Below are 14,457 nucleotides of genomic sequence, written 5' to 3'. Positions count from 1 at the left end.
GCACCCAGACCTAATTATCCAGAAGGAGCAAAGCAGATGGAATGTGGGGAGTGAGGGGGTGTTCCCCCATGTGCCTGGGCATGTGGTAGGTGCCGCAGGAGGCTGGGGGGTTCCTGAGGTCAGGCGGCACCCTCCGTGTCTCCCTACAGCGAGCCCATGCAGTGCACAATGCTGTACTCCACCAGGGGAGCACACAGACCATCGAGGAGGCGGAGGCTGAGCAGGATGAGGAGGCACCTGAGTGGGCCCAGGAGGCCAAGTCCCCATAGGACCCCATGGAGGATGGTGACGTGGAGGCCCCACCATCCTACAGCAAGGCCATCAGCTTTGAGCAGCTGTCCTTCAACTCCCAGGATAACTCGGCCAGCCAAACCCCCATGGAGGTCAGCCCAGATGACAGCCGCTGGGACTGACTGGAGGCCAGCATCCTGCCACCCCTGACTCACCAGCTGACAGCCAGCGAGCTGCTGCTGAAAAATTAAGAGCCGTGGCCATAGCGATGGAGCTGGGAGTGACCCTTAGTGTCCACTGGGCTGCTGGAGGCAAAGACCATGTGGAAAAAGTCCCCCCCCCCCCCAAGACATTTAGAACCACATGTGTGCTCACATCTCTCTCTGTAACACGATAGGAGGTTGACAGCACAGGATGCCTGGGGAGCCAGGCAGCAGGGACTGGAGGGCAGGGTCTCACCGTATGGAATCAGTGCCCAGGAGGAACTGAGGCCAGTATTCTGGCAGGATGTTCCAAGACAACGAGCTGGAGGAGTCAGAGAAGGTGTACATGGGGCAGCCGCACTTCCTGCTGCTCTTCTACGTACTGTACAACATGCTGGTTGCCCGCTCCGAGATGGTGTGCTACTTTGTGATCATCCTCGGCCACATGGTCTCCACCTCCATGATCAGCCTCGTGCTGCCCATCCTCATCTTCCTCTGGGCCATGCTGTCCATCCTCCGGCCCAGCAGACGCTTCTGGATGATAGCCATCGTCTACAAGGAGGTAGGCTTCCCTCCAATGGACCTGCCTGACCCCTACTTCACATAAATAAATAGAGAGATCATCTTAGGTCAGCACATGATTATAACCAGCAGTTGTTGGTGCTGAGAAATCTAGTTGTCTTTTCACATCTCACACGTCATACAACATAGGAGCTAATATCATTCTGTACAACAGGGATAAGGAACAGCCTTTATGAGATTGAATAATTGGTCCAAAGTGGGCTTCCATGGTGGCTCAGACGGTAAAGAATCTGCCTGCAATGCACGAGACCCAGGTTTGATCCCTGGCTCGGGAAGATTGCCTGGAGAAGAAAATGGCTACCCACTCCAATATTCTTGCATGGAGAATCCCATGGACAGAGGACACTGGAAGGCCACAGTCCATGGGGTTGCAAAGAGTCAGACACAACTGAGTGACTAACACTTTCACTTTCATTTTACCCAGCTGGGGTGTGGTGGGGGAGGCTTTTTGAGGTCTGGTGTCTGCCCTGTGATATTGACCAGCACGACAGTAAGTGTGAGGCAAACACAAGCATGGTGCCAGGGCCAGTGCATGGTCAGTGAGTGGACATTGGGTCAAACAATACAGTTAGCACTTGAAACACAGTTGGATGCAATTAACCCTGATGATGTAGACATTGGAGGACTGTTTCAACGTAGATCTCTACAAACATCTCTGTGTTTACATCCTGAGCTGGCAAGGTTTTGTTTCATTTGCTTTTATTTCTTCTTGAGGAGAACTTCCAGTGAGCAATAAAATGCTGAGAAGAAAGAGAGCAGAATAAAGTGAAAATTGTCTATAGTGTCTGTGCAATTTGCTCCTAAAGATTACGAGCTAAAGCCATGCTTGCAGAATAAAGATCCTCCTGTTCACATTGGTCCTAGTCACCTCATTTAATAGCTGAATATTTGTATAAGCATCTAATTGAATCAACACAAACTAGCCCTTGCATGCATGCTAAGTCACTTCAGCCATGTCTGACTCTTTGCAACCTCATGGGCTGTAACCCTTCAGGCTCCTCTGTCCATGGAATTCTCTAGGCAAGAATACTGAAGTGGGTTGCCAATCCCTTCTCCAGGGAAACTTCCCGACCCGGGGATTAAACCCACATCTCTTATACCTCCTGCATTTGCAGGTGAGTTCTTTACCACTGGTGTCACCTGGGAAGCCCAGAAACTAGCCCACTCCCTGATAATAGAAGAAGTCATTTGAGCCAAGTCAGGAGTAACCTCCATGGCCCCAGTGTGTCTGCAGTCACAGGACCTGGAGACGTGGTTCTGGCCATGTCTTGAGGTTGATATCTGTGGAAGGAGAATTTGTTATTCCACATGCGTGGAATTCCCAGCACCAAAACTGAGACTTTTCCCCTTAATGTTTGTATCACTCTTCCTCATCTAGAACTATTCTTAAAGGGAGTCATTTCTTCTCATTTCTTGCATCTGTGCAGGTGGCCATTGTGGTCAAGTACTTCTTCCCATTTGGGCTCTTCCCCTGGAACAAGAATGTGGAACTGAACAAGAACAAGTCTTACCATCCACCCAACAGCATCAGAGTGGAGATGAAGAATGCCTACATGCTCTATGATCTAATCAAGCTTCTGGCACCTTCTTCCACTGCTCTGTCCTGAAGGTACTGCCCGCCCATTACCCCTGGATATTCCCGAGAACCCTGAGCTGGGATCACGAGGGGCTGAGGGGCCACAGGCAGAGTCTATCTGTGTGCTCTTCTTTTCTTTGTTAACAGTTTTGTTCATGCCATTCGTTTTCTCAACACTGTGTACTCAATAAATGAGTTTGTGATCAATCGGGGGAGATTTGCTCCTATTTCTACTCTGGGATGCATGCTTGCATGCTAAGTTGCTTTAGTCATGTCTGACACTTTTGCAATCCTGTGACCTATAACCTGCCAGGCTCCTCTGCCCATGGGATTCTCCAGGCAAGAATACTGGAGTGGGTTGCCATGCCCTCCTTCAGAGAATCTTCCTGACCCAAGGATTGAACCCACAACTCTTATGTCTCCTATATTGGCAGACAGGTTCCTTACCACTAGCGCCACCTGCAAAGTACACCCTGGGATGAAGGCACCCTAATGATCCCACGTTTGTGGGGATTCCACAAACGGTGTATGGTTCTTATTGCTGTATTCACCAAGTCATGCCTGAGTTGAAGATAGATCACTAGGGAGTTAGTATTTGGGGTCTCCTCTCCAGTTTGACCTTGGCCCACCCCCTTTTAGAAGCATTGCTTTTCTCATGGATTTTGGCTCTGAAACCACTGATTTAATGAGAGACTGTCCAATCCATGTGCCTGGGGATGCCAGGCTGCACTCCCAGAGAGTCCACCTCTGAGAAAGCCATGGCTGCATTGTTCTGGGAAGATAGGTCTGCGGGTAACCTTTTCAGGATCTGTACCTCCTGTCATCCTGCTGAGCACCTGCAGGGTTTCTGATCTCAGACACTGTGAAACATAAGCTCTTGTGATATGCCACTCAACTCTACATGTTAGAGATTGTCACACAGCATGCTTTGGATGTAGTGATGTGCCTTTGGTCAGAATCTCACTTTCCTTCCCTTGTTTTAACTGTGTCTCCTTGTATTGATATAGCATATCTTACATTCATTTTATCAAGTATTGTCTTTGTTAGTTCCTTTTCAGAACAAGCTTGGCCTAAGGTAAGGCACACACATGCCACATCCAGCACAGTGGTTGAGAAAGACCAGAAACAGGGGTGAGCACATAATGAAAAGACAGACACATATAATTAGGCAAGCGGGGAGTCAGGGGCCCCTCTTGCTCTCCATGACAGGAAGACAAAATGGCTCCTTTCAGCCCACAGTTTTATTGGCAGAAATCACATGAGATCATTAAGGAATAGCTGCCCTGGGGAGTTTGATTAGCGAAGGCTCTGCCGTTGATCAGGAATATCTTATTTTTTTTCTATGGGGATGGACGCAGGGGTACACAGTGAATTGAACCAGAGAGCACGTCCCTCCCCAAGAATGTCTATTTGGCATGCTTCCTGGGAAAATCATGAGGACGCAGTTTGCCACACTCTCAAGTCATGGGTCAGGTTCTGATCTCTGCTCCGCCAGGCTGCAACACACACATACATGCACACACATATAAATGTAAATGTGTTCTCAACCTCTATCCTACTTGGTGGGCTGTTTCACACTGGCTTTTGTCTATGTGGACTATGACCAAGACCTTCACTTTGCCTCCTGCCACCTTGCAAGCTGCCAGTCCCTAATCCTCCATTTGAGGGGGTCTTTACTGAGTCATTGGGGTGTGATGAGTTTGAAATGCTACATATAGGTAGATAATAAGCTTTCTTAGAATCCCTGACCTTGCTTTGGTTTTCTAACTTTTTTTTTTTTTTTTTTTTTTTGTAACTTCAGCTTTGTTTATGTATTGTTGCTTAGTTGCTAAGTCATGTCCAACTCGTTGTGATCCCATGGACTACAGCATACTAAGCTCCTATGTCTTTCACTGTCTCCCAGAGTTTGATTAGATTCATGTCCATTGAATCAAAGATGCCATCAAAATATCTCATCTGTCACCTTCTTCTCTTGCCCTCAATCTTTCCCAGCATCAGGATATTTTCTAATGAGTCAGCTGTTCCCATCAGGTGGACAAAGTATTTGAGTTTCAGCTTCAGCATCAATCCTTCTGATGAATATTCAGAGTTGATTTCCTTTAGGATGGACTGGTTTGATCTCCTTGCTGTCCAAGGAACCCTCAAGAGTCTTTTCCAGCAACACAGTTTGAAAATGTCAGTTCTTTGATACTCAGCCTTCTTAATGGTCCAACTCTCACATCCGTACATGACTACTGGAAAACCATAGCTTTAACTAAAGGACACTTTGTTAATTTATAATTGGTCAGTGAAATTGTAAGCTGTCAGAAGTGTACACATGGTGATTTGATGAGCGTATATATGGTGAAAGGACCCCAGTCAGGTTAGTCAACACATCCACCGCTTCCTCACCTGCCTATTGGTTGGTGTTTGGTGGGAACACTTAGGTTGTGCTCTCCTAGCAGTCTCCACTGTCCATCAGGGTCGTTGGCTGCAGTCGCCCTGTTTGACATGTGGTTTCCTATCCTGAGGGACACATCCTGGTGGCTAGGGTGTCACAGGACCAAGTCCCAGCCTCTGGCTGGACGGCTGGCTGAGCTGTCTCGCCCCTGCCTCCTCAGTGTCGTGGCCTCTGGGACAAAGACGACATCATGGGCAGTTACTCAGGAAAGGTGGAGTTGGGTGATGAGCTGTCCCTTGACCATGGCAGGAGGGCCTCCTCCGACTTGCTCAAGTCCATCAACCTGGCTCGTCCATGGAGTCGGTGCATGTGACCTTCCCTAAGCATCAGGCCACTGTCCAGGGAAGCGCTCCAGCAGCAGTTCCCAGACATCACAGGGGTCCAGCTTTTCCTCAGATAGGTCTAAGAGAGGTATTGCCAAGTGGTGTCACTGCAAGGACTCCTGAGTGGAGTCATCCCCTGGTGCCAGAGGGTCAGCGGCAAGAGAGCTGGGTGCTGTTGAGGTGGAAGTTACTGTGATGTGAAATGAATGTACTTTGTAACTAGACAGAATAAGTTCAAATTCTGGCTGAGCTGTGGGTGCTCACGCCCCTGTCCAGGGTGTCTCTCTGAATTACCCAACCACCACACGGGACAAGTATTTCAGGTTTTGGTGAAAAGTGGCCAGCACACTGCCTCGTACCTAGTGTCAGACACAGTGTAGTTGTCAATCATACCCAGAGATTCTGCCGGTGTGCCCAGAGTGAGGTATATCATGGTTTATTTTGAAAGTACACTTAGATTTAATCAATAGGAACTTTAAGCCAAACCACCTGGTTATCTCCTACACTAGTTACTAATTTCTTACTAAACAGCCAGAGACAGGAAAGTACACGTGTGTTATGGTTGCCCCTCTTGGGGTAACTGCACTTTCATGTTGACAACACTCCTGTCTGAAGCTCTCCAGACCCTCTGTATTCATCTGAAGAAGATAGTTTTCTACCACTGGCAGGCCATCTCATATTGGTTTTACAGCTAGAGAAATTTGGCCCTGAAAAAAGGCGTGGTCCTGGACCCAGACTAGAAAACCCACGACCAAAACCGGGGATCCCATTGAGCAGGAATAAATCTGCTCCCCAGTCTAAGTGTTCCTGGACAGAGGTCCCACAGCCACCCGGGAAGGAGCCATCAGTGGATGTGAAAACCTATGGATGCCTTTGGCTACAGAAGCAGAGTGGGGGCTGCAGACCCCAAGTTCTCCATCACTGTTCTTACAGGCATCTGAGCATCTCGCCCTCTAACCAGCCTCCAACTGTCCCTCTGCCATGGGGGTGGCAGGCTTCTACAATAATTATGGCAACAAGTTCACAACTCACAATGCATCTCGGTTCCTTCTTGCCTCCAAGCAGCACAAGCAACAGGAACAGCAGCCAGAAAGGAAGCAGTGTTGGGAGCATCAAGCAGAAGAACAGATGGAAACTTTACATGGAGAAGCTGCAAGAACACTTGATCAAAACAGAATCATTTTTCATAAAGAAGTGAGACTTTACTTATTATTGCCAAAACATAAGAGGAGGAGGAGGTGGAGGAGGAGGAGGTGGTGGAGGAGGAGGTGGGACGAGGAGGAAGGAGGAGGAGGAGGAGGAGGAGGAGGAGGTGGTAGAGGTGGAGGACCCCTGAAGGAAGTGGCTGCTGCTGCAATACCTAGTCTTCCCCAGAGCCCTCTGGGTGTCTGCCCCTCTCCCACTGCCATGGCTGCCACTCTGGGGAGTCCATCTGAAGACCACAGTCTCAGCAGGCAAGATGAAGTGCCAAGCACCTAATGTGACCAGGAAGATGCCAGATCCTGGCTCCGAGATGCACTACGGGTGAAGAAGAATGAGCTGGTGCAATTCCTGCTCATAAGGTGTCTTGCAGGCAGCAACTTGCCAAGGAGCCAATCACAGAGGAAGAAGTGCTGAATAGTGTGCTCAAAGATTACCAGGACCATTTCCTGGTGGTCCTCAGTCAAACCTCACAGTACCTGCAGTTGGTCTTTGGCTTGAAGGTGAAAGAGGTGGACCCCAGTGAGCATACCTATATCCTGGTCCCCTCCCTGGGCCTCACCCTCAATGAGATGCTGAGGAATGGACAGAGGTTGCCCAAGGCCAGCCTCCTGGTGGTGATCCTGTGCCTGATCACTGTGGAGGATGACCACACCCCTGAGGAGGAGATCTGGGCAGCACTCAGCATGATGGGGGTGTGTCCCGGTAGGAACACTTCATCTATGGGGAGCCCAGGGAGCTGCTGACCCAAGTGTGGGTGCAGGAGGGGTACCTGGTATATCAGCTGGTGCCTGACAGTGACCCTGCTTGCTACAAGTTCCTGTGGGGTTCCCAGGCCTATGCGGAGACCAGCAGGTTTAAAGTCCTGGAGTATTTGGACAGAGTCAGTTGAAAGGGTCCCAGCTTCTTCCACCCCCTCTGCAGAGGCTGCAAGGGAGGACGGGGGAGGGCTCTGAGCCAGAGCAGCAGCCAGGATCCTTCCAGGCCCACGTCCAACAGCTTTTCTTGTGGACAGGAAAGGAGGCTGATCCTTCCCTCTGTGATTGAAGAGGGAACAGTCAGCCTTCTCAGTAGTGAGGGTCCGGGCCCACTGGGGGAGCCCGGTTTGTGGCATCTTTGTGGTCCTGTTCTCTACAATGACATGGAGACTCATCTCTGTTTCTTTAGGAATTTTTCAAATTTTCCTTTTTAGAGAAGACAGTGCATTCCAGTATCTAACTATGTCATTGACGTTGATCACACTTTGTTTGTATTCAACCAGCTCAAGATGAAGAGTTTTCTGTTCTGTAAAAGAGATTAAGAACACTTTCATTTTATTCCATGGTCCTGCACAAGATGACATGGAATTAGAATTAGAATGATTTTGGAAATGTGAATTTATTTAGCAGTGATATAGTTGGTGGAAAATTAGAAAATAAAAAGTGATATTAGTGAATTATTGCTTCTTAAACTTTTTGTGTGTCATTTTGTACAGCTAACTGATCTCGGTTTATATGGATTTTCCTGGGTTATCAAAGGAAGTAGCAATTCATCTTGAGTCAAGCAGTCCCCTCCTCACTGGCTCATTTATTGCAAAGACCTTTTGGGGGCCTCTGCTCCGTGAAAGGCCCTGTGTTAGCAGTGGGGACACTGGGAGAAGCAGGACCCACCCACACCTAGAGTGATGGTCTAGGAGCCACAGTCATATGAGGTGCATCAAGGGAGTGAGGGGAAATGGGACATTGCTGTAAGGTGGCAAGAGAGATCTCTTTCTGGGGCAGCATGGAAGGGATCCTGGCTCTTGTCACTTTGCTGCTGACCACAAGGATGGTGTAGGTGTTTTCTTCCCAGTATCTGCTAGGAATCCTGAAGAACTCCCATCACACTCCCTTGAAGTGATGCCCAGAAATCCATGGACCGACCCTCTCTTTCCTGGCCCTGGGGATCTAGAACTCAAGGTGTTAACTAGCTTTTAATTATCTTCATTGTAATTGGGCACTGTAATCAAAGACTCAACATTTATTGGTGCTGCAATGACGAAAAGTAAGGGTTGTGATGGAAGACCAGCTGGGATACATGCAAAGAGTGGTTCTTGCTTTTATTTCCTTGGGTCCTGCTGGAACACTCCTCCACACCCAAATTTCACAGGTCCTCTAACTGGAAATGGGCCTTTCTGGGTAGCCCATACAATGAAGAATCTGCTTGCATTTTTGGAGACCTGGGTTCAATCCCTGGGTCAGGAAGATCCCCCTGGAGAAGGGCGTGGCAATCCACTCCACTATTCTTGCCTGGAGAATTCCATGGCCAGAGGAGCCTGGCAAGCTACAGTCAATGAAGTTGCAGAATCAGACATGACTAAGTGATTAACACTATGGTCCACTATGGTCTAAGTAGAAAAGTTTCTTAGTTTTATTTATGAAACATCCTGTTTGGCTAATTAGGAATTCCACATCCTATTGAGATGCATATTCTCTAACCCACCCTGGACCACAAAGTAGCCAACCCAATCCAGCAGAGAGTGGAGGAGTGTCTGGGGGAAACAGTGTGAGAAATTCCTGCCCCACCTTCACAGGACCAACAGTCACCAGGCCCTGCGAGCTCTGTCTCATCACTCACATGTATCCTGTAGTCCAACACACAAGGCTCCTCACACCCGCTCACTGGAGACCTGAGGCCACGGGGCTTGGGCATCTTCCCAAGACCACGTGTGTGCTAGTGAGGGCCAGGGTGGGCTCAGAGCTCTGGTCTCAATTTCTCTGGAGCCCCTGCCCTTCCCGCCCACCCCAGGCCCCAGCCTGACCTTCCAACTTCTCACGCCTTCCTCTTCTTAGTGCTACACGATGCCTCTGAGGTGACAAAAAGCAGGCCCACAGAAGGAAGGGGACAAGGAGAATCAGAAGCACCATGGGGCTTCTCTGTGGTTTGCTGAGAACTGACTCTGCTGGGGGCCGGCATCCTTGTCCAGTCCAAACACCTGCATGAGGGCAGCACCCTGTCCCTGTTGCTGCCATGGGGCCTCCTGCCCAATGGAACCTGCCAGGCTGACCAGCTTCTCACCGAGCAGGAGGGAGGGAGAGCCTGACTGTATGGTTCCAGTGCCCACTGGGATAAGGCCCTACAGGAGTCTCCTCTGATACAGAAGAGAAGGGAACACAGGTGGACCCCCAAGGCTCCAGGTCTCTGCAGCCGCAGCAAGGGAGGGGAGCAGGTGGAGGGCCTTTGGTTTGGGGACATCGACATGCAGACGCCAAGCACAGGGGCAGGAGAGTGAGGGTGAGAAAAGCAGGTCTTGGATGCCATGAGAGCTTGTGTGTGCACAACACAAGTGTCCCAAGCCACGGCTGACAAAGACCCCCTTGGTGACACACAAACCCACTTCCAGGACCTGGGTGCTTCCTGGAGAAGGGGGACAAGAAAAAGCAGCTCCCTCAGGTCCCAGGGCATGAGGAGGGCCCCATGCATGAAAGGGAGCAAGAAAGACCACCTAGCCAGGCTGCCCACAGATGCCATGACCTTCTGTCTCCTTCCGAGGAGCCGCCAGGGGTCTCTACCAATGTTTACAGCCTCCAGAGTCACGTCCTAGTCAGATGAACTGACCAGATGCAAAGACTTGTCAACCTGCTTAGAAGCAGAAAGGCCACAGAGAAGCCCAAGTCGAAACCTGGAGCTCATCCAGGCCACCAGTCCTTAGGCAGAAAGGCCCCTGAGAGAGCTTCTTCCACACCCTCTTAGATCTCCCCTTTCAGACACCAGGGACTGGCCCTCACACAGGGCAAATTACCTTGCTACTGGCAGAGGTGGGAGACAGTGCCCTGGGGCCTTGGAATACGGGCCTTTCCAAGGTGCCAGTTTGTACCGTACACAGTGATTTTTCAAGAACTGTGGCCCACACCCAGCCTCTCATCCTTTTTCAAATACAGGTAGACTGGGGCTTCCTTTGGTCACATATAGCTCAACAAGTCAGACATGTCCCTAGGAGTGAGTGTGTGTAAAGCAGGGCCCTTGAAAAACACCTAACCCATGAGCCAACAAAATCATTTGATGGACCTGTCATCTGGGTAACTGAGAACAGGTCCACAGTGGTGGTGGGAACAGCGGCAGGGGCAGGGAAGATCAGAGCTGGCCTCGAAGAGGACCAGTGAAGTGCTTGTTTTCAACAGAACAGGCTGTACCTTGAGCCCCCAGTCAAGTACTTCAAAGGTTAGTTATCCAAATAGACTCAAGTTGGACATGGGCAGCCAGGACTGCAGGTAGTAGAAGCCCAAGCACCCCACTGACAAAAGGAAACAGGGCTTTCAAAGCAGTCTCCAAGGAGTCTGAATCCGAGGCTCTGGGGAGGGGAAAAGCACATGCAGGTGTTCCCAAAGTGAACGCTTTAGGGCCACCGGAGTGGTGTTTATGGAAAAATTTGAAACTGAAGGCAACAGCGTGTGATCTGAAGTGGGATGATGCCTGGGGGTGGGCAGAATGCGGGAGGCTGTAAGCTCAGTGGAGCACCTGGCTTTGCCCTCCCACATGATATCCTGGGGAATCTATGTCTCAGGTGCTTGGGAACAATCAAGTGGAATATGAAGTCACTCCACTGTGCTCAACCACAGCCCTCCTGTGGGGAGAGCTCAACCTGGGGGGTGGTGGGGGCAGGACAACAGGACTCTGACGTTGGGGCCAACTGAGTGGGACCAACCAGCCAGCAGCACCAGCCAGAAGACAACAAAGGCAGAAGGGGAAAGGATGGGAGGGGGGCATCAACTCAGGCAGAGCTAATCAGCCTACTATGGACCCCATCTTCTGGGAGGGCCAGTCATCAACGGCCAGTCTGATCCCTGGGATCTCTCTTGGTGGTAGCAGACCTAGGACTTGCCAGGGCCTAGCCCTTCAGTAGAAGCCACCCACAAGCCTGCATGTTGCTAGTGAGGGGAGTGGATACAGGGGAACGTTTGACAACCCATCCCGGGCCTGGCCCCCTGAAACAAGGCAACTGGCAGCAGATGGGAGCCTTTGTAGACAACCTGAAATCTATGCTTCTGTGCTTTCAGACAAGAGACAAGCTGGGGATCCCATCTCTGTCCCCAGACTGCCTCCCCCACACTGGGCCAAGGCTGCCTCTCCACATCACCTCTGTGACATAATGAAACAGTTAAGGAAGCTGACCACTTAATTGGCTGCCTGTCTCATGACCCAGATTCTAGACTCTCCAGAGAGCTTTTTTGGGGCACCCCAACCCTGGTCTGAGGCCCTTCTGCCCTGAGCATTCAATGCTTGGGTAGAGAATGCTCCTGAGCTAAACTGACTCCATGGCTAGTCAGAGTTCTCAGGAGGCATGGGAAGCCCTGCTGGCCCCATCAACTGACAGGGAGCCCAGAGCAGAGACCCCCATGATTACTCCCCGGTTCCAAACATGGATTCAAGGGAGGCTTTGGAGAAGCAGGGTGACCAACCTGAGAGCCCAGACCCGGGCTCCCAAGTATACTTGACCCCACAGGGCCCCAACACAGAAATGGTCAACAAGGAAGATAACAACACCATCCTTAGGCTGTCCTTCCCCAGGAAGCTCTGGATGATCATGGAGGATGCGGCCTTCACCTCTGTGCACTGCAGCGACAAGGGAGACACTGTGGTCATTGAGGCAAATCTCTTCCAGACGGCAGTCCTCCAGCTCAGGGGCGCAGATCAGATCTTCAAGACAGACAGCATCAAGAGCTTCATCCGTGAAATGAACCTGTATGGGTTCAGTAAAATCTGCCCTTCGAGGTGCTCTGCAGGGAAGAAGAAGCTGATGGTAAGGTAGAAATCCCTCCTGGGGAGACTAGACTAGATGAGCTGAGTGCTGGACAGGTTTCATTTCCCAGAAGAACATTGTTATCATGAGAGGGTTTAAGGAAAGAGGAGGAAGCAGGGTCTGTCATGTTCCACCACCCCCATTTGACAGGATCCACAGGGGTGACTCCAGACCCTGCAGGGCCACTTGATGCCAGGGACCACCAGTAACACCTTAAGTGAGGCTTGCCCCAGGGGAGCTCTAGGGAGCAGCGTGCTAGGGCCTCATAACCTGCCAGGAATGAAGAGACCTTGTCTCCATACTTAGGCATGGCCAGGATGGTGGTAGGGAGGAGGGTGGTGAGGAAGGCTCTTCTCGCCCTTGCTGTCTAAAGTAATTCATTTCCTTTCAGATCTATCGCAACTTCAACTTTCAGAGAGACAAGCCTCTCCTCCTGCAGAACATCCGGAGGAAAGGTGACCCTCAGCCCACCACCAGCGCAACAACCACCCCAAAGAGAAAGAAGCGAGCGGTGGAGACCAGATGCTCTCCTCGATTCCATCATGAGTTCACCCAAGAGACAGACAAGAACGCCCAGATGGAACACCAGAAACCCCCAGCCTGCACTCATTTCTGTTCTCTGACCTTTGATCTGTGTGCAATCAAGCCAGGTGGGCCAGGGGAAACCATCTCCCCAGTCAGCAGGGTGGCCCTAGTGACGAGGGCATGTCCAGCAATGCCACGCCTGTACCCCTGACTACTGCTGGAAGGGAGGGAGCAGGGGAACTGACCAACAGCCCCCCGGAGTACCCAAGTTACAATTTGGTGATGGCTGTGTACAAGACCTTTTACTCCACCATGATGGCAGCCCTTTCAGTCATGGCCCCAGATGAGGCCTCGGAGGCGGAGGAGTAGCAGGGAGAGTCCTCAGATTACAAGGGTGCCCTCCATGAGCAACTCAAGCACAAACAAAATTCTTGAGCTTCCAGATCCCTAGGGACACTCAAAATCACTCTCTTGTAATAAAAAAATCGATTTATGTTCTAATAAATTAAAGTGAAACTCTGTGGGAGTAAAGTATCAAAAGAGAACTGCGAGTCTGTGTTCTTTATATTTGTCCATGTGATTCACACTGCACAGGATGAGACCAATGAGGCTGCAAGCCCATGCCCCAGGCAGGCTTCAGTCTGGTCCCCAAGGTTCCTTTTTTCTGAAGCAGCAACTTTTCACATGCTCAGCCAAGAGTGTGGTTGCTGAGTTGAGTGCAGAGGCCAGCCCAGGATGGGCTTGTTCTTGGACCTTGGTTCCTGACAGTGGGGGTGTCACTTTCCATGAGTCATGCATCCTGAAGTGGAAGGTGCTCCTCAAGGATCCCCCGATGATACCACAAGTTTCTGATCAGCAGCTGAGCATCTCCAACTCTCGATCCATGGCCCTCCCTAAGATGCTCAGCAGAAAATAGGGTCACTCACCCCACCCGCCAAGAGCCTTGCAAACGCAAGACCCCAAACCCAAAGATAAGTACAAGGTTCCCACAAAGTGAACACCAGCCCTTCTTTTTTGCTCTGCCCTCACAGCTGTATTGACGAACCTGTGTCTGGATGTGATGCGTACAGGCAGCATGTCCAACATGCAGGCCTTGTCTTGGCTCACAAGACAGTTTACAGCAGGGCAAGGGTCACCTGCAAGGACACACTGCTGCCTGTTTCTGGGCCTGCGGGCCTCTCTACCAGCCCGAGGCCTCGCTGTCTGCTTATGCTCAGCCTGCCCCCAGCCTTCCCCCATTACTCCCTGGACACTGTTTGGGCCAGAACAGAGAGGGGAAAACACTAACCGATTTCCTAACAACACGTTTCTCTCAACCACCCAGATCCAGCAGAGCCAAAGTTAGTGGCAACGCTAGCATTCTGTAAAGGTCAAAGGCCCAGAAACTCTCACTGAGTCCAGAGCAGCACCACATGAGGGGAGTCCCTGCCCCGGGCCCCACACCAAGTGGCCACCACAGGGCATGACTGATTCAAGCAGAACCAGATGCGCATGTCCAGGGTGGGGTGGTAACTCAGGGTGTCACCATGTGCTGATCTCTCAGTCACCTCCCTTTTGAGAGCCCAGTCTGGACAGGACTCCTGCCCAAAGGGGTTCAGGTGCTAGGGGATGTCCACCTG

The 14,457-nt window shown here is 50.9% G+C and overlaps 1 protein-coding gene across 1 annotated transcript; it reads left to right on the top strand.

The window, feature by feature from the left end:
* The first annotated feature begins 11,932 nt into the window (after positions 1-11,932).
* On the top strand, positions 11,933-13,207 carry LOC133052939 (heat shock transcription factor, X-linked member 3-like). The gene is made up of 3 exons (XM_061137722.1): positions 11,933-12,313; positions 12,705-12,946; positions 13,063-13,207. Exons 1-3 carry the CDS (start codon positions 11,933-11,935, stop codon positions 13,205-13,207), a joined length of 768 nt encoding a protein of 255 aa, XP_060993705.1.
* Positions 13,208-14,457: the final 1,250 nt, after the last annotated feature.

The sequence above is a fragment of the Dama dama genome, chromosome X, assembly GCF_033118175.1.
Source record: "Dama dama isolate Ldn47 chromosome X, ASM3311817v1, whole genome shotgun sequence".
NCBI classification, from domain to species: domain Eukaryota; kingdom Metazoa; phylum Chordata; class Mammalia; order Artiodactyla; family Cervidae; genus Dama; species Dama dama.
This window is presented reverse-complemented; position numbering and strand designations above follow the sequence as displayed.

What these genes read in the sequence shown, in the direction of transcription:
- LOC133052939 (XM_061137722.1), top strand. Translation starts at nt 11,933, where the DNA reads ATGGATTCAAGGGAGGCTTTGGAGAAGCAGGGTGACCAACCTGAGAGC. An exon ending in CAGGGAAGAAGAAGCTGATG is followed by an intron (nt 12,314 to 12,704) that starts GTAAGGTAGAAA and finishes ATTTCCTTTCAG; the next exon opens with ATCTATCGCAACTTCAACTT. An exon ending in TGTTCTCTGACCTTTGATCT is followed by an intron (nt 12,947 to 13,062) that starts GTGTGCAATCAA and finishes TACTGCTGGAAG; the next exon opens with GGAGGGAGCAGGGGAACTGA.